The 23,359-nt window shown below is 40.4% G+C and overlaps 1 protein-coding gene across 5 annotated transcripts in view; it reads right to left on the bottom strand.

The window, feature by feature from the left end:
* Positions 1–20,889, bottom strand: part of LOC144534072 (RNA-binding protein with multiple splicing-like) — a 34,731-nt gene extending 13,842 nt beyond the window's left edge. For 2 of the 5 annotated variants that reach the window (XR_013503505.1, XR_013503506.1), the window contains exons 1-5: positions 20,429–20,887; positions 7,451–7,528; positions 6,639–6,677; positions 4,140–4,202; positions 1,245–1,395 (exon numbers count right to left, since the gene is read on the bottom strand). Coding sequence is in view for 3 of the 5 variants with exons in the window: in XM_078275742.1 (XP_078131868.1) it covers positions 1,245–1,395; positions 4,140–4,202; positions 6,639–6,677; positions 7,451–7,528; positions 20,429–20,491 (394 nt within the window). In the remaining 2 variants the exon portion in view is untranslated. Of the gene's footprint in view, positions 1–1,244; positions 1,396–4,139; positions 4,203–6,638; positions 6,678–7,450; positions 7,529–20,428 lie in introns of all 5 variants that reach the window. The other 3 variants (XM_078275744.1, XM_078275745.1, XM_078275742.1) reach the window with 2 other exon arrangements.
* Positions 20,890–23,359: the final 2,470 nt, after the last annotated feature.

Raw genomic sequence — 23,359 nt, 5'->3', positions numbered from 1 at the left:
GGCTCTGACAGTTGTCATTTACAAATGAAAAGCCTTCATTTGTGTTACGAGTGGTAAATCTGTTTTTATTGTGAACTGCATATGTCCCATGTGAAAATGGAAAGCTTAACAGGCGTCGCAACAGTCACTAAGGGGGCAGGGATTACCAAACTACTCAAATCACAAAAGCTGACTTAATTCAGACTAAAATGAAAGGAAACCATCTCAGATTTGATGATTTACTCATTGAGTCTGAGTATAAAGTGACGGTGAAAAAAGAGCATAGTGCATGAGTGAAGAGATAGGTGACAGTGCAGAGGTGACAGTGCAGAGTGGTACAGAGTAAGTGTACATTTAAAATGCAGAAGCAGAACAAACAGCAGCTCATTGGAGAACCATCAGATAGCCATACAATGTTAAGGAGCATTTTCCCTGTGCTCTCTGTGTCTCCTGCTAAGTGTTAATCACTGTTCATCATGATAAAACTGGCTGATTTAAACATCTCTTATCAGGAAATGACAGCAATTTCTCTCCTAATGATTACGTCATGGTTTCATTAATTGTTTCCTTCCATTTTCCACTGACCCCCCGAGTACACACCCTTTCTCTGGCAAAAAAAGATCCAAGATAAGAGCAGTTTGGTCATTTAGGAATAATGTACAACCAAAGCTGGCCCATGTTCAACTATCAATGGCTGATTCTTGCAGAATCCTTAAGCCCCTTAGACAAATAGTTGACTAAATGGAAGAAAAGTACAGAGCTGCATTAGCAAATTTCATACACGCCCGATACTCAAAGGCCTTGAGTCCAAATAATTAGAGCAATGGCTAACAGTGAACATGAACAGTTTATGAATCATTAATCTAGCAGGGGGCATGTGTCGTTTAGGTGGAGAACTCTGCTCAAGTTGCCCAATCGTGGCACAGAATCTGATTTCAATGAAACATTTTACTTGAAGAGTTGGGGAGGAGCAAATTTTGGTTACAGATTACTAAGTGAAATGCCATTAACCTGTTTCCACATGAAAACAATGTTTCAACGAAGCACAAACACAACACCATTAAAAGAGACTTATTAGTGATTAGCAGCCAAGTGAATCTCCATTTATCATGTGTAGTCACAGCTGATGCACAACTGCTTTACTCATGACAAATAACCCTTAAAAGGGAAACAGCTGTCCAATTACCTCAAACAAGAGCAACTAACGGCCAAAGGAAGCAGCAACACAGACAAAAAGTAAGACGACAAATGGTCAAAGTACTCACATGGGTCTCTGCTAATGAACTGTGGCCCGGGGCTCTGCTGGGAGGGAAGGGGGTTGGGGGTGCCAACCAGCTTGTTCTTGGCCATCTTGGTGTTGGCCTTGGCGAACTCCAGCCGAAGGGTCTGGGGGATCTCTGGATCAAACCGGACCCCCTGAGATCAAACGGAAAGATGTGTCAGCAAATATATTGTTTCTTAGCAAGCTTTTATCCATGCTCTTACAACAGAACCGTTGGATTAATTGCATCAGAATTGCATTGTTTTTTATATATATATATATATATATATACCGTTTTAAAGATCTGTGTCATTGTTTAACATGCATTAATCATTGTATAATTGTGATACGTTACTTGCAGATATCCATGATTTAAATGTAATCAATGTAAAACACTGAGTATACTAGTTCATATATTTGAAGATTTCTGCATGATTCAATTGTTTTATGTGCTGATCAAATTTGAGTATTACCTAATGTCCTTTACCACATATTGTTCCCAGTCAGAATATGATGAACACAGACAAGTTGTTTATAGAGTTCTTGGATATCGTTTTCCTGGAAAGTCACTCAAAGGCAACACCTTGGGAGGCGTCTTTGTTGACTAAAACCAGGGTTTACCACATGATGGCTCTTAATGATGTTACACATTATTGATAGTAATACTTGTTACTGTTGCTGTAGCAAGTGTGCCTTAAAAAACCTGACAAATTATATTATAATTGTATTATAAAATGAATGATATAATAAAATGAAATATTTAGCTCAACACGGAATTGGTGATGTTATAAATAAGGGAGAGCAATTGATAGAGTTGCTGCTTTGTGCCTCAAAGTAGTGATGCAGCAGAGTAATTTAGACCATGGAGGAGATACAGTAGTTATGATGCATGCATCTTCCACATTTATAGTCAGCCGTGCTGTGTGTTGATAGATGCCAAGCGGGACCTGTCTGATATCTGGAATTGTCACTTTGTATACTTTTCATTTTTCAGCATTTCATGACTGAATTTACTGCCAAAATCTCGGCGGTTTAGGGGACATTTCCAGTTGCTTAGACTCTGAAGCCTACTGTTGTAAAGGGCTCACTGTGGATTAGAGTGTTATTCTGGTTGGACGCATGTGATGACGGGTGACACCCACAATTGAAAATCATAACCTGATGACACAAACCTGGCAAGCGCTGATGTCATTTACACCACGGTCAGACAAGCCACCAGGCCCTTGCTATGCTCCCTACTGAATTGTAACTGTAACTTAATATCATGACATCAAATCCACCATTCACCATGACATATTGCAAGCACCACCGCTTACAGGGAGCCAAATATTCTGGCAAATTCTTGAGATGCCAATGCTAAAAGTCTTCTGATATACCGGTGCTCATAACAAGCCGGGTAAGGTTGTTTTTTCATCTTCTTACAGTTTGATCTTCACACGTGCAATAGGAAGGGAAAAAAATCGTTATGGGACTTAAACCAAGGTCTTCTTCATCCAAAAAAAACAAAGCGGCTATTTGTTTGTGTGAGCAACAAGGCCGAATGTCACCAGCAACTATAACCACTCTAATTAACTTCATTTGATTGTCTGTAAAAGATGCATAAAAAAACGGAAGGTGAGATCAAAAAGCAGTCAAGAGCAAAGTTCTCTTCAGCTAAAGAGCTAGAAGGATGGTTTTCTCGGCTCGTCCCTGCAGGCTCAGGCAACACTGAGCTCAAACAAGCGAGGGATGACTCTTCTCATGAAGGGGAGGGAATTAACTAGGATTGCCTTGGCTCAGTGCGCTTGCAGCTTCTGCCAGTTGAGGCTACAGAGGTATAATAAGGATAGGACATGGATATAATGAGGCCTGAGCACATCTCAGTTTGTACTGTGTCGAATCTATACCTTAAAATGCTTTGGTTTTTTTCTATGCACTTCTGTATGCATTGGTTGATGATGATTATAATTGTTGTAATGGTGCGAAAATCAAGTGTTCTTTTAAAAGATTTCTGCTCTGCTATGACGGGGAACAAATCCTCTTCCTTCCCTCGGTTTTCTCTGTCTTGCCCATATTTCAATATGCAGATAGATGTTTGCAAAATCTGGCTTATCTCCACATGACCCCGGGGAACGCAGCTTTCCCCGAAAAACAAGAGCACTGTTCATTTCTCAGTCCCACTGAGTGATTCTATGGAAACAGTCAGACTATTGTTGGCTCATAATAAAATTATTTCTATCCTATCTTCCACTCTCTGCTCTGCCTTTGATGCACACCAATATGACAACATCTGAAAGTTGACAGACTCCACTTGCGTTGTCACGGTCCAACTTTAGGAGGATGGTAAAACCGATCTTTTTCTGTGACAAAGGCATCAACAAAAACTTAAGAAGCATTAGAAGGGGTGGTGTATATCTATACACCTTTAAAAAGAAAACAATGGGAAAATAAAGCTGGGTGAGAACTGGTATTCATTACTGTCTACTTTCTTTCAAGTGAGCTGAACAAAACCCTGTGAGGATGGGCTCTGTTTCATATTCTGCCTCATCAAGGCTTTCTACTGAGCTACATTCTGAAATAAGTGAGATTAAAATTAAACCCTAGATCAATATCTGCTATTTATATGTAGAAGAAGAGCTAATGTTCCTCCTGACCTTGCAGGATCCATGGCAAAGCTTTAAGAAAAAGGCTTTATTTACTCAAATCCAAACATTTAGACACAAATTTAGAGCAGCCACAGCATGTCTTCACTACCTTTTGCTGTCTTTTAGCATGTGATAGGAAATGCAGGAATGTTTGGATTTCCTTGATATCAAATGCATTTGCACAGAAGGCAGAGAGATGCGATTCTAAGTCATCACAAGATATACTAGCGCCGAGCTGGTGCTTGAGAGGAGCATGAAGAGGGCATGACACTTACGTTCAAGGCATTCTTAGCAGCCTCCGCTTCTGATCGGCTGTCAAAGCTGACAAACCCCACTGGCTGGGGAGACAAGAAGACAGAACAAAAGGAAGAAACATGGTTTAAGGCAGAAAACTGAGTCGGCATTTCTGTCTGAGTGACATAGACATGTTTTTCTTTTTTGTAGGATTTCTTTTTTTTTTTTTATATATATATTATTCCCAACCCCCCTCTGCCTCTTTCTCTTGCCCTGTTTATAAAACTGCGGCAACAGAGAGAGAGAGAGAGAGAGAGTACACTTACATCATACAAGGAGAGTTCATCATTCAGCTCTTCTATGCCCAAATACGGGCAATGTCAGAGCAAGAAAGTGCATGTTAAGAGTGAGTGTGAGAGGGGCAGAGAGGGGGGTGAAAGCTGAAAAAGGAGAAGAGATAGAAAAACGTAGATAAATGGGGGGCGGGGGTTTTGAGAATTAAAATTTAGAGGTTAAAGGTGAGATTAAAAATGAAAGAAATTGAGAGGTAGAAATAGTTTTTAAGATCTCCTCGAACAGGCCTGTCAATCAAAAATCATGCAATATATCCATTTCACCAGTGCTTGTTTTGTATTCTGGTTAAATCCCTGTAGAGCCTGTGCCCGCAATAGTAAAAGGTGCAGGATTGGTTGTCAGATTTCTAACCGCTCTTGCAGTTGTCAACAAAGAATGCACATTTTTGCGGTGTATGTGTGTGTGCATAGCGATGTTGAGGAGGTGGGGAGAAAACAAAATCTCTAAATATGTTGCTCCCATGGGGTCGCACTGCTGCGTGTGATCTGGAAAAGCAGTCTTGGGTTATGGGAGTTTTGAACAAGTAGAGAAAGAGGAGGAGAAGGGAAAAGAAAGATGAAAAAAGAAAGAAGGACTAAGTGAAGACGTCAGGAGGAGGAAGCGTAACAGGAATATAAAAAGAAAGGGTCTGAGATCTGGCTCTTGCTATATATGGAGATGGCTGTGTGTTCTTGGACTGGAAGGACGTTTGATTTGTGCTGCCATTGTCATTACAATTAGTTGGGGGGTATGGAGTCACTCAAAACAAAGACAGCCTGAGGAATGTGTGGCGCTTTGCAATACTTGAACATCAGCATCAGCTGACATCTGTCATGAGGAAGATGGTCATTATGAAAGTATGAAGCAAGGCAGGGAGGTGCAAAGAGAGGCCAAAGTGCACAAAGAGTTGCTGAGTGTCTGACTTATTTAATAAACAGGCAAAACAAAAAGAGCAAAACATGGACAGACCACATTTTCTACGTTATAAACCTAATCCTGCAGGTGAAATGAAGGCCAGTGTAGCCTTTGGAGTGAACTGCAAGCCTTTGATCACAAATATAGCCGCAACGATTAGTCAATACATCAATGATCATTAAAAGAGTTACTTAACACCAGATTGAAAAGCAGTATTTTGCAGCCCTTTCTGGAAGAAAAATTCCAGCCTACCCAACTGGGTGATGCAGGGTGTGGTCAGAAGTGTGCTCTGTTGCACCTGTAACCACATTTTAACAGTGATGTCACCTGTACATCACTGCAGCAAGGTGAGAAAGATTTCCAGGGGGTGTCAGGTTACTCTTCAAGTCATTTTTTAGCAAAAATACTCATACTAGACACAACACAATGATGTGCAAGATGAAAAAGCAATGCATTATTAGTATCACAATAATATATATATACCTGGACTAAATGCATTTAGTGTTTTTTTTATATATATATATATATATATATATATATATATATATATATATATATATATAAAACTGTTTGAATAGCTGCTAATTGCCTTTTAAAAGTTTTTGACAGCATGCAACCACAATGAAACAAAAAAGGAAAATCCCAAACCATGCAAATTTCCCCACCGGAAAAAAGCTTTCCTTTGTTCTTAGTTTAAGAGGTATTATACTCAGCACATTCTATCTAAATCACCCTAAACCCTTCTAACAAGCATGTCATGTCTTTATGGGAAACAGTGTGACGTGGTAATAAATACACTGACATGAAGCTAAACTGCTTAAATCTGGATGTGGACACCTGCCAGCTGAGCTCATTTTCAGTCCTACGCCCCTGGGAGGCAAAACTCAACCGTCAGTACTGCTCTTGTCAAAACGCTCGCTTTGACACCTAAAAAAAATTTTCCCGTCTCATCCCCGCACATCCCACCGGAGTTGAATGTCTGCGACTCTAAGCATACTATCCAACTGCCAAAGGCAAGTTGGTGCAACACTTTATTTCCTTTCCTCCTCCCACCAATAAACTCCCCCCCGGTTCCAGGTTCTTCCTGACAAAGGGTGCTAATCCGTCATAGTCAACAAGCCATGAACACAGAGAGGGGGAAGAAAAAGGACAAAGAAGAGACAAAAAGTTGACGGCGTTGATGAGCAAGAAATTGGGTAATGCGAGCAGTAACAGCATGATGAAAGACTGATGTTTTCATTCATCAGTTTCATTGTATAGAGACGCAGCCCTCAGTGCTGCCTATAGCATACCTGTTTAGAAGTGAGTTTTATCAAGGAGCCTTCATAGCCCTGAAACAAAGAAAGAAAATGTCAGAAATGTGAAAAAGTGTCTCTTCACAATGACAAATGATTTAATTTGCTGTGTATACATATCCATTCTGCTAAAATATAGCATAACACTTGCATTCTCTGTATTTTTGCATGGCTATCACTGGCTATGCCGTGTTGTTTCATGAGTCAAAGACCTCTTATGAAGACCATATGGACCGATTGTTGTGTCTTTAATAAAGATGTACTGTTTTCAATGCTAATGATATGAACCATTTACTCAGAGTACATATAATGAGCATTATCCAAGAGAGGGATTAGATGCATAGCAATTGTGCCATTATTCACTTTAAATGTGTTGCAGCTGAGCCATTAAAGTGCATCATTCTAGGGCGACGGTCCAAAAAGCTTGCAACATCTACATGCAGTCACCTGAACTAAACTCTAGGACTCTTTGTGCCTGTGACAAAGTGAAGTTTCTGAGGTGAGGTAAATAGCTTTTGTTTTTGTATTGCAGGCAGCGAGCCATTTTTCCACACACACACACACACACACACACACACACACACACACACACACACACACACACACACACACACACACACACACACACACACACACACACACACAAGATGTGATTGAACCTCGGGTTTAGGAACACAGACACTTGAACCTCGCGGGAGAGTTTCCATTGCCGTTTATTTCATCACCATTAATGGAGGTCCCATTGACTGCTGGAAAGAAAAGCTGCTAAGAATAGCTGCAGCCCATCCATTTAAAACATACAAACATACCTTAAATGGTCTGAACAGGAGATAGAGCTCCCGCGGCTTAATATCCAGTGGTAGCCCACTGACAAATAGTGTTCGGACCTGAGGAAGACAAGAAAGAGATCATGTATTTTTCATTAACTTCCACTAGTTATAAATAGCTACCTTGCATACCTGGCAGTAACATATGAGGTAATGAGGAAAAGGACACTGAACATGAGTTAAACAAATGTATTTAAGCCACACACACACACACACACACACACACACACACACACACACACACACACACACACACTAAGTGTATTGTATTCTCCTGTGTAATCTACGGCCTGCTGTGTTTTATGGCAATCCTTCCTCGCAGCTCTAGCCTCTGTTTTACGTTTGAACTTTTCAACTTGAGCTGGCATTGCTGGGGAATTACAATGTATATGTTAGCAAAGGAAAATTTAATTGTTGCAGCTCGTACTGAGTCAGAGAAGGTGGAAAACCACAGAGGGAGTAACATGAGAGTGACTCAAAATGGGCTTTCAAGCTAAATAAGTTGTTATTGTTATAATGTGCGTTGATGGAGAAGAAAATGAATGTGGTGCGATCGCTCTGGGTGGACTGCAGTTAAAGTTTAGGTTTGTCAAAAAGAACATTTTAAATGGTAACACCTCAATTGTATCTGTGCAAATTTCCTTTTATTACTATTTTCAAAACAAATGTCTAAAACCAACATTTCAAGCTGCATATGTACAACCTCAAAGGCAGTCCTGAAGTCCTGAAAGATGGAAAAAGGTAGACTGTGAGTAAGTGATACAGTTGATAGTGGCTGAGCCGGGGTGGTGAACTCATCTGTCATACTGTATGTGCTTAGAAAATGGATAAACCTGAAATATTGTTTTGGAAACTATGGGGAGTATGTACTAGAGAACACACTACACATTTACTGTGCACCAAAATGTAAAGAGGGCAGTTGAGCAACCTATTTCATTAAGGCCTGCCACTCACATGTCAAACAGAACTGTCGAATTAGAACAGCAGAGGTGTTAAATACAGAATGTTATTTGTAAGCTAGAGAATTAAACTGATGGTTTAAGAAATATTGTTAGACAGTTAAGGTAAAGTAGAGACTCAGATACACAAAAGGTTCTTACTATTATAAGAAAAAAACAGTGACAATAAATGTACATTCAATATGAAGCTGGGGCCAGCAGCCAGTTAGCTTAGCTTAGCAGAGGACTGAACAATCAACAAATCTCTGTTCCTATTCCTTTAAGAACTGATATTTTAAATGGCAAATGGTAAAACATTCTTTAGAATGGGGTTCCAACTGTGGGTACCTCCAGACACTGACACTGTTTGACTCAGTAAATTGGCCAAAGCACTCATTCCTTAAATTACACGATCAACAACCTGGCTGCCATGTCTAAAAAGGCTTGTGTGAACACCAGTAGTTCTTTCAACATATATGCAGACACATTAGCACCAATAGCAACATTTAGTAAACACAGACATAGCAGCACTACAAGACACAGGTGTTGAGAGGTCCTGTCACAGCTCACAAATGCAGATCTGGTTACATTTTGGACGCAAATAAACAGGTTACATTTAATTGTAGATGTGTCAGCCCTTAAAGATGGGAAAGTACGGGAGAGAGTTAACACAGGTATTTCTAACTATAAACGACAAAATGTATCTTCTATTAACACAGCGTGTGCATTTAACCTCTCTTAAGCTTTACGAAACAAACGGAAACATAAAAAACCCTCCCTTTTTCCAAGTTGGTGTTACCAAGATACCTGGGGCAGACATTACCATTTTTGGACAATTCCATTAAATCAACGGGCACTGGTTACACCTCATACTTGGAGTTATCTAATTGAAGTTGGCTTGGTACAAGAAAGTAACCGCTTTAGTGAGAAATCGAAATCAAACAATGGACTGTGTGCATCAAATCGACTTCCAACAACGCCAACATACACGCCCACATCAACAATGCGATAGTAGATTTGGATGTGTAATCAAATTATTTATTCAACATTCAGAGTCTATTTAGGGCCGAATTTAGAATAAAACTGTAGGTATGCAATTACACAGAGTAGCTCCCACATTTATTAGATAGTAAATTCACTACTCCGGGGACAAAGGAAGTGCTGAACTAACACTACACCTCATTCCCACATGTAACCCGATACGCTCCACTGATGCCAAAGGCAGAGCAACACACAAACAAAGGAGCTTAGCAACTGGGGGAGCAATAGTTGGCGAGTGCCAAACCGGCCATCCTGCCAAAATATCTCACCTCGGCGACTTTCTCACCTTCCCTCTTATCTTATCTTATCTGAGTCGAGCTGAACCCTGCAGGGTCGTCACTGGGCTCTGTCTCTGGCAGTTCTGTTTAAATAAACTCTTTTAGAGGGACTCCTTATATGGGGTTACATAGACACAAAGAGTCAGAACAGGATGGTCAGTCTCTGACAACAGTTGATGCTGATAAAACTAATAGTGGGGTGGTAAAAAATTGAGTAGAAACAGAAGTAGTGCTGAAACTAAAAACTGTAGGTTTGAAACTTCTATTACGGATTGTTGTTTTTTTTTTTCCATTGTATTTGTTTTCGGTTTCAGTGAACATCTCGTTAAAGCAGCACATGACCACAAAATGATGCCAAAGTCAAAACTTTGGAAACATATTCATATAAAATATATGAATTTTCAAATAACATTACAGTACATGATAGTCACGTAGACTGCAGCATTTCCTCAAATTGTACCTTAAACAGAATGTTGGCACACATTTTAAGAAAATCTCGTCATCTAACTCATTTGCCAAGTTATGTAAGATCCCATCTTTGATTTAACTCATGGCTTCGGTCATGAGGCCAATTAGACGCTTGAGAGCTGGATATGCTGCACGAGCTAAGACAAACACACACAACAATACACACTCAGAACAATGGGACATTCTTGGCTGGGTCGAACCTCATTCCTAAGACTTCCTGACGTCAGCTGTTGTGATATATGATCGGTTCGCCGTGTGTCCGGTGTGGAGCTGACTGCACACACTCGATATGCGATGATTCACAGACAAACGCGTCAACAGCTCTCTCCTGCAGACATCTGCTGTTGATTACAGTATCAGTCTTAATTTATGTGGCTTCGAGGCTAGCGCGAAAAGGCGCTGTAAACACACTGCCACCAGGTAAAGTGAAATATCGAAGTTTCATGATGTAGTTACCTAAACTGGAGGTCAAGCCAGGGGTTGAGCAGATTCTGCAGATTCGTAAAAGGCTAAGATAAAGCCATTGTTTTATTGAGTTTTAGAAGCATTGTTTTATTGGTTCCTCATGAGTTATATACCTACATTTCCCTAGTGCTGAGTGGCCTGGTATGGGCCTTTGAATCATTGACCATTTATGGCATGCACACACGCCAACACGAAGGCAGGCTTCGATCAAAAACAGCAGCCTCACCTACCACAAGCCAGCTGAGTACTTCACAGCCGGCGTACCAGTGCAGTTCCTTGGCAACGCCTTAGCGGAGTACAGCAGAGTGTGGAGCCTCAGGCCAAAAACATCACATGCTATTAAGGCCACTTCTGCAGCAAGTCCCAGGGGATCAATGCACCTCTAATCAGAGATCCTTGACTTCACAAGCCCCAGATGAGGTCATCACCTTATTGATACTCCATCATTGCACCTTAAAGGTTTGCTGGTTCCACCCTAAGGCTGGAGAAGGAGGGTGAGGGGTCTGTGAGGTATTATCTTAAAGTACAACTTTGATCTTGTTTTAAGATAGTTTTTGTTTCTATTTGTTGTGATAAGGGTTGTGATACTTAAAAGTAATTTCTGAGATCTGGGAACTTTCCCAGGTGATGTTATCAAAGTCCTTGTTTTATCTGTCCAAAACCCTAAAATATTTAGTCTACTATCTACTCAAAGGCAACAGGGCAAGAAACCCATTCACTCAGACAGGTTGTAAACAAGCCAACGGTTTAGCCAGGTTATTCAAACCATTTAATTTGAAAGTAAAACCAAAGTGCAACAAACCCTCAACGACAAGTACGGTAGGTCAAATTTGTACCAGGAAGTTGGTCTGGATGTTTACAACGAACAATTTGCATAATCATTTTGTTTCAAATAAGGTTGGCTAACCAGTGGCCAAACCTAGAAGAAAAGAAAGAGCCAAGTTATAATAAACCAAAATATCCTTTAAATGAGCCAAAGGAAAACAATTACAAACGATGATGCATTTAGCCCAATTATGTTTTTTTCTGGCTTTACTAATAAAAATGCAAAGCTTACTAAGGCCTTGACCTTCCACCAAACCACATTTTCACTATCAAACGTCATAAAGCTTTAATTAACAAAACCAAAACTGACACCACTTAAAAATGTTCACCACCATAGAATGCAATTTGTCAGCCATTATAAAAAAGATGCTTGGATTTGTCTAATTAAATGGCCTACCAACTTATTCACGGTCGTTTCTATTCAGCTTGCGTTGTGGACTTATAAAATGTGTTACACCTATTGCCTGAAATGCCTCATTACACTCTGCCGCACTGTATGACTTTCTCAGATATTTGCTCCGACTTTAATTGAGTGCTTTTTTGACCGTTCATTCTGGCTGAAATGAGGAACACGACCTTGGTGCGATGTGAGATGATTACTATGTGTTTCTTTCCCCCTCCCTGTGTGTGTACGTGTGTGTGAGTGTGTGTTCGACAGCCAAGTTAATAGATACAGGTCCTTTGAGCCAGATGTGGCAGGACAAAGCTTTAACCTTGAAGCCTTGGAAGAGAGGGTACAGTAGCCTATTGTAGCATGTGTGCATGCAACAATACTGCCATTACCTGCATTTGAAATCAAAGCTTAGATAAAAATCTTTCATTCCAAACCCACACTAGATGCTTTCAAATCCAAAAACAAGTCTTGGTTTGCTGTGACCGAGCTAAAATCAAAGTCTACCATAAGCCAGCGTGAGCTAAGGGCAAGTGGAGTTTTCTTGCATCAGTTGAGCGCTGCAATATTAAAAACAGTCCAACTGACAGACTCCCAAACTCTTTTGCTATGCGAGTTGTCTCTGCTCTGTGTTGACATCGCTCTCCATGATCCTCACAAGATTTGATCCCCTTCATCTTCAGTGTCAGAGAACGTGAAGAGTGAGAGACTGCAGGCCCGAGAGGTGTCAAACGACCATAAATGGATGACTCTGTTTGTCTGTTAATCGGCAGGGTTCAACGGGTCAAGTTTCACATTTGGGGTCAGAGGTCACAGGTTAGATGCGGGTTATTGTGTTGGTCAGGGGTCAACTGTGAGGTTGAGCACACTCCCAAAAGTCACGACTAAAATCTGAGAGGAGAGTTTCTTTGTTTGTTTCTCTCTCTCTCTCTCTTACTCCCACAAGTGCTTTCGACCAACAATTACAGCTCAGTAAGGGCCTGTAAATGTTCCAACAGGTTAACCTTTAAAAAGACTTTTAAAACAAATGACCTAGGAAAAGCAAGTAAGCGCCCACTTGCGTTTTCCTTCTCGTGCTCCTTTCTTCCCCTCTCCATAACAGTTTCCCTTGTTTTAAAACCTAACCTGGAAAAGAATACTCATGTCTTAATGACACAGATGTTCTCTTTCTTTTCGTATCAACAATTTTTTACCTCAGCGGGAAGGCCTTAAGGTGTCACTTTGATGACGTGTGTGGAAGAGAGGAGCCACTCATTCACAGATTGTCAGCTACACATCAGTTTGACTCCTCGGCTGTCAGCTTGGAGTTCATCAAAATCTTTCATACTAGTTTGCGGTTTGCTTCCTCTCTCTTATCTGATGTGTCTCCACGAATGGACTTAACATTCCAAAGCGCTCCTTAACTTGAACTAATCGTCCACGTTTGCCTTTCCTGAACATCCTTTGTTGCTGCCTGCCCTTAAACTGTTTGGTTTTGAGGTTGGGTGGGCAGAGGGTTAAAGTGTCCCGTGCAAGTGGAGACAAAAACAACAGTAGATACTCTGTCTCCATGAAGAAATGTAAGCCTAATGTGTTCCCTTTATGCTATAGTCCAGCTGTTCCTTTTTGTTTATCAGCGATGGCACTTAAAGTAACCATCTTTAGGTGTTTGTTTTTTTTAACCCTGGTGACACCAAGCCATTTATTTTTTAAGTTGCATTCATAACAAATAAAATGAAGTTGCTCAATTCAATACAACCATTTACAGCTAGCAAATGTTTGCTAACTTTTTATATACTTGGGCCTTACGGGGTTAAAGGTTAATTACTTGAATGCATCTGAGGGAAAACCACTGTATTACTAAAATGGTTTTGCATAGTGAGGGTAGCCAATCTAGGGCAGAAACTAATGATTATTTTCATCATCTATTACTTTGCTGATAATCATCCCCCCCCCCCCAAATCCATCGAAGCCTATCCACCAACTTTTCAAGTTCTCCTTGTTACCGTTCTGCCTGGCTCGCTCTTGTCTTTAGGGCTCTTCTCATGACCATAAATGGCCGTCCTGTTGAGAGATCTCAGGGTCAGCTTTTAACGTATGGGGCGATAAGGGATAACATGTTTGTGTACTGGGACTAAACTGGGCGAGAGAGCGAGCAGGATGAAAAAGAAGGGAGTGGTAGGAAAGGGGAGAAGAAGAGTGGCAAATTATAAACAGTACCAGGGTAGAGGGAGGGAGGGAAAGAGGGAGGAAACAGCTAGAGAACAAGATAAAGAGGGGGAAGAAAAAGGGTGGGATGAATGAAAGAAAGGAAGGAAAGGAGGGAAGGAAACGGAGGAGAAGGGAGATAAAAGTGTAGACAGGGAGCAGGAGAGAAAGGGGAGGGTGGATGGTGGGTTTAGAGAAAAGAAATTAGATGAATTATTGACTGAAAAAGTGTGCAGAGCATAAAAAGGCTTCAGAGAAGAGACATTATAAACTGTACGGTGGATAATTAGAGCTTGTAAGCAATATTAAGTGTAGGTGACAGAAAAAGGCACATTAATACAGTATGACAAAGCAAGACAAGATGGCTGATGCTTTCTAGGCGCAAGCTCACAACCTCTTTGCTCACACCTCCTTCCTGTAGTGTATCATTAATTACAAAGCAAACTCAAAGTTGACAACTAAGGCCTTTTAAGGAACAGCATCACCATAAACAAAATGTCACTCCTCATTCTCGGTCAGTTATAATAGTTTATATATAGCTGTAGATATATATTTAAACATCTAGTACAATTCTTTAACCTTTTATCTTTTCCTTTTCTTCTCACATCAGTTTAGCAGGATCCTTTGCCAGCCGTTCCCGACGCTAAGCCTTGTTGTTGTCTTTTCAAATACCTCTTGTCGCACAGCTGACAAACGGCTAAGATAAGATGACAATTCCCTCCGTGCTTTTATAAATAAACTCCTACCTATCAGACGGGTAATGGAGCAGGGTTTAACCGTTTGTGTGAGCCTGTTTCTACTGGATATACAGTATAATGGTATATCTCTTCTTCTTTTTTTTTAACTATGTAATTTTACTTTATAGTCATAATCTACATTAAATCTCTGCTTATATTGCCGTCAACAATCCATGAGATTCTTTGTAGGTTTCCCCTGTTGCCCTATCATGGTCACTTTACCCTCTAAGCCCCCCCCCTCTGATATTGTTTCATGTCACAGAGCGTTAATATATCTACGTGCCCTTTTCATAGATACATGCACAAGTACGGACCACACACATGCCCACATCACTGTGTTACAGAACGGCAAGGCCTCCCTTAGCCTCAATGTGCTTCTCCAGCAGCACAGCTCCCCACCTACATCTCTTCATGGAAAAGGTCACGCTGGCCACATGACCTGCTATTTGAAGAGGACCCGGTGGATACCCAAAGCAGGCCAAGAACAATCCAATTACACCCAAGGGAGATTCGGCGCATTTGCTGAACTCTGCTTGAGTGATATTCTGTTTCTCTTTGGGCGCTTGTAAAGATCCACTTACATGTTTATGGTCAGCCAGGAACTAGAATCAACAGATACCTTTCGAGGTTCAAACCCCTACTGTGTTTGACTGTTACATCCAGGAAAGACAGCTTTGATTATTATTTGAGTATGGTTTTATGTAAAAAATAAAATAAATAGTTTCATCCTGCAGAGGAAACAATAAAAGGGTAGATACTCTGTGTTCACTCATTTGTCAAAAATCAGGTGCGGTTTAACGGTGGACGTGAAAGGCTGAGGAGGCTGGGCAGGTCTTAAATAAACACCAGTTAACTTGAGGGAAATTGACAGCAAGGAGGTTAAAGGTTAAACTTAGTCAGGTGACTTGGTTAGCTATGACGCATTCCATGTACTCACAACCTGTACTTTACTTCAAAATAGGCCTGAAAATAATCTGAAAAAAATAAATGATTATTTTAAATACAGACAACTGTCTGTTGTTGAACCTGGAAGGCAGTGTTTTAGTCGAGACCACCTAAACCGAGGCCAAGTCATCACCAAGACCAGAGTGTATCGAGACAAGACCAAGACCAGACTTGTGTTAGACAGCCAGAGCTTCTTCTCTCGTCTCCCGCATTCACTTTCTTGGGAGTGTGCGTGTAAAGTGGGCAGGGAGCGTTATTGGTTGCATTTGTAAGTTTTAAAACATAGCCCTAAATCAGACAATGCACAGGCAATTTAGAAAATTCCTTGCAGTTGTGGTCTTGAAATAAAATCCAGAGTCCTCTTTATCCGAGACCGAGACAAGACCGAGTAAAAATGCGGTCGTGACAAGACCTTCAAAAATTGGTCTTAAGACCGGTCTTGAGTACTACAACACTGCTGGAAGGACCAAAGCTTTAGCACTCTTTGCTTGATGAATGACCTAAATAAGCAATTGATGATTAAAAATTGGGCTGCAACTAATAAATATTGTCATTATTTTGATTATTTTGCGGAATTATGTTCTTGATTAATCGTTTGTTCTATAAAATACCGAAAAATGCTCATCATAATTTGCCTAAAGCCTGAGGTGACTTCTTCACAGTTCCATCAGCCGAAGATTTTAACTATATATAAACAGGAAAAAATAATAGAAGAAAATAGAAGTTGGAATTGGGGAATGTTTGGTATGGCTTACAAAATGACCAATAGATGATCAAATCACTATTTATATAGTTAACGAACGCCAATCAGCTAATTGGCTTATGATCAAATCAACTAATCATTTCGGCACTAAAACAAGTAAATCAAGGCTTGATATGATTCACTTTTGCTGGACTGGGCCTGTTCCTTCACTGCATGTGCTCTGTCATGATACGTTACCTTCCTGATAACAAGAACACGTCTGGCATTAAAAATAAACTCCCCTTCACTTTTTTTCCACAGAATGAACAAAACATTCACAAAAACACACGCAATTGTTCTGTTCAAACCATCTCACTTTTTTAGAAAATCCAAACTACCTCCAGGTAGGGCTGCACAATTAATCGCAATTTTATCGAAATCGCAATATGAACTAGTGCAATATCCAAATCGCAGAGGGGCGCAATATTTGTTAAAGGCAAAATATGTGTCAAACCATTCTGAAATAAAAGTATTGTGTTGCTGCGGAGCTGTCCCGGCCTACAAATCCTAGCCTACAGACTAAAGAAAACATCTTTGTTTGGTACAGATCCTCGCAAAAATCACTTAAATTTTTTTAAGATGTAATATTAGTCAATGAAAATGAGAATAATGATACAAACATGATCATTCCCTTCAATATCGTGAATCATATTGCAATCACAATATCAGTCAAAATAATCGCAATTAGATATTTTCCTCCTATCGTGCAGCCCTACCTCCAGGTCTCTTGTCCATACAAGGCCTGGAAACCACAGCTGGGGGAAACATTCACCATGTAGGAGATGGTATGTCACCTCGACTACACCAGTGGCCGTTGAGTGCCACAGTATGTGAAAGCATCCAGAACACCTGATAATAAAGCTTATCAAACCAGCTCACAAGATTAGATGCTGCCAGGGCTGAAACCTGCATACCTTGTCTACAACATTACCATGTTTGGTGAGCACTGGTCCACAGAAGATAAACATGAAGCATCGTCAAGCTTTGGTGTACAGTGATGATGGCGTGTGAGGTTGAGCAATGAAGCAGGCATGAGAAGCCAAGCTCGCTACGGCACTTTACTGGTGCGAATCAGTGATCACATACTACACTGTGCAAGGGGGGGTGGGGGGGCCGATGTTTAGCATGTGAGAGTCATACAGGCAAAGCATGTTAAAATTTGCCTCTCACCTCTCATAAGGTCTTAGTTTATGGTTACTTTAGTGTTATTAAGCACAAAGCTGTTTGGCATTTTACGATCAGTGCTTTTGTGAACTTTGTGCAAGTTTGCGCGCATAAGATCGGGATGGGACAAGTGTTAAAAGACAAACACAACAGTTGAATGAAAATGTCAAATTAGTCACTTGATCATCCATAAAGCAGTTTTTATTGTACTTATATTCAACCCTACTTCTTTGACCAGAAAGACTAAACTCTAATCTTTATGAATCATGGGGCAAAAAGTGCAAGTCATACTCACAAATTAGTCACATTATTCTTAGTCTTTTTTGTGTTTTTGTGTGAATATGAACACCTGCCTGCAAAAGTGTGTGTGTGTGTGTGTGTGTGTGTGTGTGTGTGTGTGTGTGTGTGTGTGTGTGTGTGTGTGTGTGTGTGTGTGTGTGTGTACGTTTCCACGCCTGCTTGTATGTGTGCGTTTGGTACAGTATCCCCAGAACTTGCGGCTCCCCTGCATGCAACACACATCATTACACCAAAGATGACGTGGTGCTGTCTAACCTTACGTTAATTTGCCACAGTAAATTTAAGTCACTGCAAGTCTGGACGGCTTCCAAACTTTTCCACAACCATTAGATTCCTCTAGCCATTACTCTCACTGTCTCTTTGTCTGCCTTTTACACAATGCAAGAGACGTCTCTCGTCTGGTCCTTCTGCACATGGACATCACAGAATTACTAATTATTTTAGTGGGATTATCAAATAAAGCAAGAGCAACTAACAATTCATCTGTAATGATTAACGCCGATTTATCTTCTAATTATTTTCAAGATCGCTCGATTCATTCTTTCATCTTCCAAATGTCAGAAAATATAAATGAAATGCTAAACGGATTACCAAATCACTAATCGATTAACGGCCTAATTGTTTCAGCTCTAAAACAAAGCTGTCAGATGCTAGAATAAGCAATGTATGAGCTGATAATTGAAAATAAATCAAATAATTTTCTTATAATGTTTTGTCCTCTTTGGTTGAAATGATAAGCAACATCCCTCTTCAAGTTGAAGCACAGATGTTGAGCCATGGCGTGTAGTGCTGAAACGTTTTGTCGATTGATCGATCAACCGAAAAACATCAATTTCAACAAAGTAATTTATTAGGCTGATCGCAGCTTCTGACATGCGAGGATTTGCTGCTTTTCTTTGTTTTATACGACTTTAAATTGAATATCTTTGCATTTGGTAATGTTGGTCTGAGAACTTGTGACCCTTGTCACCTTTTATAGATTAAAATGTTCATCAATTCACTGACAAAACTGTTGTTCACTGTTGACAATAACCATTGGTTGCAGCCCTAAAGTCATGTGCTAGTACATTTACAGGCTCTGAAAGACTTCTACAGTATTGAGTACATAATGTCACAAGGTGAAATAACCGAAACTCTCCGTCGGCCGGGTTTCCAAGAAGTCAGTTTTCTACTCTGTACCTCACCGGTGTGGCGCTACAGTAACTCCCTGCATCCATAGTAACCTCAACAGTGTTATACCAAATATGGTATTACATCAGGCTGGGCATGTTTGGCTATTCAGTTACAAAATGACGAAGAGTACACTGAGCCTTAATCAAATTGCTCCAAGAGATATATCTGATATAATCCGATATACCTTTCTTACATCACTTGGCTGCAGATGCGTGGAGCTCTGAAATAACAAGTCTGTCGTCTGAACAGAGATACTTCCATGCCAAAGAAAATCACCCCATCCAAAGAGCACCACTTACAAACTTATTTACCGAGAAGGAGATATTATGGATCCAGATTGTGCAATGTTTACAGAGAAAGAGAGGAAGAAACTGGGTTATTATCCAGCATTTAAGAGAGAGAAAATACATATTTTACTAGAAACTAAATGGATTACTTCACCTTTCTTTTCACAAACAACATCATTCTGGTGTGTTAAGATGTAATTTAGTCATCTTAGGTTGAGAGGCTACTCTAGCTTGGCTGTAATGCAGTGGGTCTGGGTTACAAAGAGTTATTGCATACATGTTGCAGCAGCAGTTGTTTGAACTTCAATTGCTCCCTCAGCTTCAGTGAAAACTAATTCGCTCCCTGGCTTTGAATTCCCTTTACTGCTGCTTTTCAGTGCTGTGTGAAGTCTGGCTTCATGGTACAGTAAAGCCAGAACTGGCAACACTTTAGTCTGTTGTCAGGTAACTTATCATTATAGTCCAGAGTTATTCAGAACTACATATTAGGGATTCATCAATGATCAAGACCTGCCTTGTTCCTTACCTTTTTGTGGGTACGTAGGGTTTAATAAAACAAAAAGACATGGCTACAGTATGAGGTAGGTTACAGAAATTAAAAGGAAGAGCAATAAAATATGCTATAGTCTATATCTAAAGAAGGACAGGTGCACATTAAAGAATGATACTCCCTTTAGGACAACCGGATAATATCTAAATTTTACGAGAGCACCATGCAGTATGTCTAATAATATACTAGCAACTTTTACACGGCAAAAACTCTGTTACAGCACAGAAAATGCTCCACGAGACAGTAGCTATGTTACACGTTAAACAGCCGGAACATCATAAGAATATGATAGTGATACTGTAGGTGACAAAGAAGGCGATGGTGGTTAAAAACACGCTATTAGCATTAGCACGAATCGCTTTATTAAGACGCCGTCATGGGTCGTTGACCGACCTATTGAAAATTAAAACCGCAGGTACCTGCGGTTTTAATTTCATTTCATTTCAGGTGCTCGCGTGCGGATACGTACCTCCTCTTCGTGGTTGGTGAATTCACTCTGCTCGTTTTCTTTCTCGATCTTGTTGTTATTCATTCTGAGTCAGACTCTTGTATCACCTTCTCTTGGACTGTCTTATTCTTCTTCTTTTCCTTCTGTTTCGCTCTGTTTTTCTTCTCCGGGACCTAAATTTAAAAAAGCACCCTCCGACAGACAACAGTCCGCGTGCGGCCGCTGTCCTACTGACCCGAGCTTCCCACTAGTTTGGCGACATCAATGATAAGTAGTAAAGATATATATGTTTTTCAAAAGAGCAAAAAAAAAAAAAGTCAACTGGGAGTGGTGTTTCTGTGCAGTCAGATATTCCTCAACAATCCCTGGAAAGCTTCTCCGGAGGCTCTTGTTGCTGTTCCCTAAATGAAACACGGTAAACGTTCACTGGACTGCGCCGCAGGCAAACTTCTCTCCCCATCTCCGCGTGAGGGAGGGAGGGGATTAGGGTGGGGTAACGGGTGGGATGCACCGTCTCTGGGCTTCATCAAGTTTTATCAAGTGTTGAAAGAGCTACAGTGGAAATTCAGTGCCAATCACCAATTGCCTTTTAAGACCAGCTGAATGTTATTTTAGGCACTGCAACATTCTTGTAATATTATTAGCCTGCAGTGTGGTGTCTATTGTGGCTTATAGCCTATGCTTTTTTTTTATTATTATTTGGCTGCTTTAATATTCCTACGCATAGGCTACTTATAATGTAGTATATGTAAAGTCAGCTCAGGGCTGTAGCCAGGATTTTAGGAATACCTAGATCATGACTCCCACAAGTCAACCCTAGACAAAGAAAAGTCTAATCAGACACCGAAATAAAACTTTTCCTAACCCCTATTATCATGTGGATTGTTTTTTGTTTTTTTTAGATGTTTTATAAATTTTATATTTCCACACTGTCAGGAATACAATTCTGGCGGACATAATGAAACCTTTTATTTATTAATTTTGTTGGCCTAAAAGTTGTAACATTTACTTTAAATACAATTTAATATGGATTCCTGCAAACAGTTAACTCCAAGTTTGTTACTTCTGGTCAATAGGCAATGTGGTCCATGGCCAAAACATTGTATTTCTAATAAACTTAGTGCTGACAACGCGTAGTTTGATGATAAATAGCCTAAGTCTACACATATTGGGATCAGCCAATTAAACACACTTACCCCATGTGAATTTTTTTTTTTTTTATTGTTGAATTTAAACTGTCCCCAGGTTGCTAAAAATCCACAAATTCTCGGAAAAAAATATAGTGGGCCTGAGCCAGCTTTTAGTTTATAGTGATCTTAAATCAAGTTTGTATTTATAACTGTGTTGATGCATGATTTTTGCACACTTTTGCTGTGATGGGCCTACTACAGGTTGTAGCATATCTTTTTTGATTAGTTAGTGTTCTACCTGCCGAGGGACTGCATGGAAAGCATCTTGGGATTCTTGTTTTTATACATGGTAAGCATAGAAGAAATATACAGTATAACATATATTGTGTGGTTACACTGCCTTTCATACATTATTAGTCTAATGATGATGTGGCTGATAAATTAGTCAAATTATAGAAGCAATAAAACCTGCTTAGAAACCTTGTTTGCATTGTTTAAATGTGTGTATTTTACCACTGTACTTTCCCGGGAGCAATCCAGATGTCTTTGTTTTGGAAAGTATTTCACCACTCAGTTTAACTTACATATGTATTTGGTTGTTATTTGAACAGTGACCATTTTTCTGTATCTTAACCTGTTGCCTGTTTAACTTTTAACCTTCAAGCTGCATTACATACCATCAGCTTTGGTCATAAATCTGGTATCACGAGATGTCTTACTATACCCTTCACACTCAGGAGTATTTTCTCTTTCTTTCTCTGCCTCAACTCCTTGAAATGTATCCCTCAGCATAATTCATCATCTGTAAAGACATACAGAGCAGCAGACAATTATCAGCCTGACTGTTTAATACATGTTCACGTGGCTCTTGGTTTATCATTTCAAAGCCCCTGAGCAGTTTTCTGGTTTCAGGCAAATATTTCTCCTCCCACATCTCTGATACATCCTATTTCTGTCTAGATTTACAATGACCATGGCATGTTGTGCATGTGAAGAGATACTGGAGGCAACACCTTACATTGCTCAAGATTTTGTATATGATAACAAGACTAGCTGATTTATGACCTCAAGTGGGGAAAAAGCCATACCCTGGAGCTATGGAAGTGATGTCTCAACAACAGTGGAGCTGAGCAAACACTCAAACTTTACTGGCACACCTATTATTGTCTACAGTGCAGGGTGAAAAACAGTCTTAAAAGCAGCGATCAGGTGACAATGCAGCCTTGAATGCTTCCCTAATTTCAAACCATTTATTTTGAGCAACTGCTTCGCTTTGTATTTCGCGATGAAAAGTTCAAGAGCTGACAGTAGCTCGGTAGTGGAGACTTTGACTATATGTTGCATGACATTTATTGCACAGGACAGACGCTCAAATGTATGACAGCCAGTGCAGAAAACAAAGAGAGTCATTTTTGCTGAACTTGCACCTCAAAAGCAACAAAAGAAGGAAAAACAGTCATCGTGAATCGGTCGTAGACATTTCTGCTCTTTCCCCTCTCAGATCATGTCTATATCAATTACACTGCATCTGAAGCATACCGAATGAAGAAGGGACATGGCAGATTCTTTTTATGCTGATGAGAAGCAGTTGGGGGTGGGGAGAGAGGGAGGAGGGTCTTGGAGTCTTAGAAGCAGATAAAAATGGAAATGCTCCCCTTGCTGCTCAGCACCCCTGTATCAAAGCTTCCTGCCGGAGTCTGGGGAGCAAGGAGGGGGAGGAGAGGTAGGAAGGAGGAGGAGAGGATAGGAGTCGGGGGGAGAGAGGGGGAGATGTCCCAGCTGTGTTTGACAGGTCTCAGGGCTGATCTGTGTGGTCTGATGC

This window comes from Sander vitreus, chromosome 19, assembly GCF_031162955.1.
Source record: "Sander vitreus isolate 19-12246 chromosome 19, sanVit1, whole genome shotgun sequence".
NCBI lineage: Eukaryota > Metazoa > Chordata > Actinopteri > Perciformes > Percidae > Sander > Sander vitreus.
The sequence above is the reverse complement of the archived record's forward strand: the minus strand, read 5'-3'. Positions and strand labels throughout refer to the sequence as shown.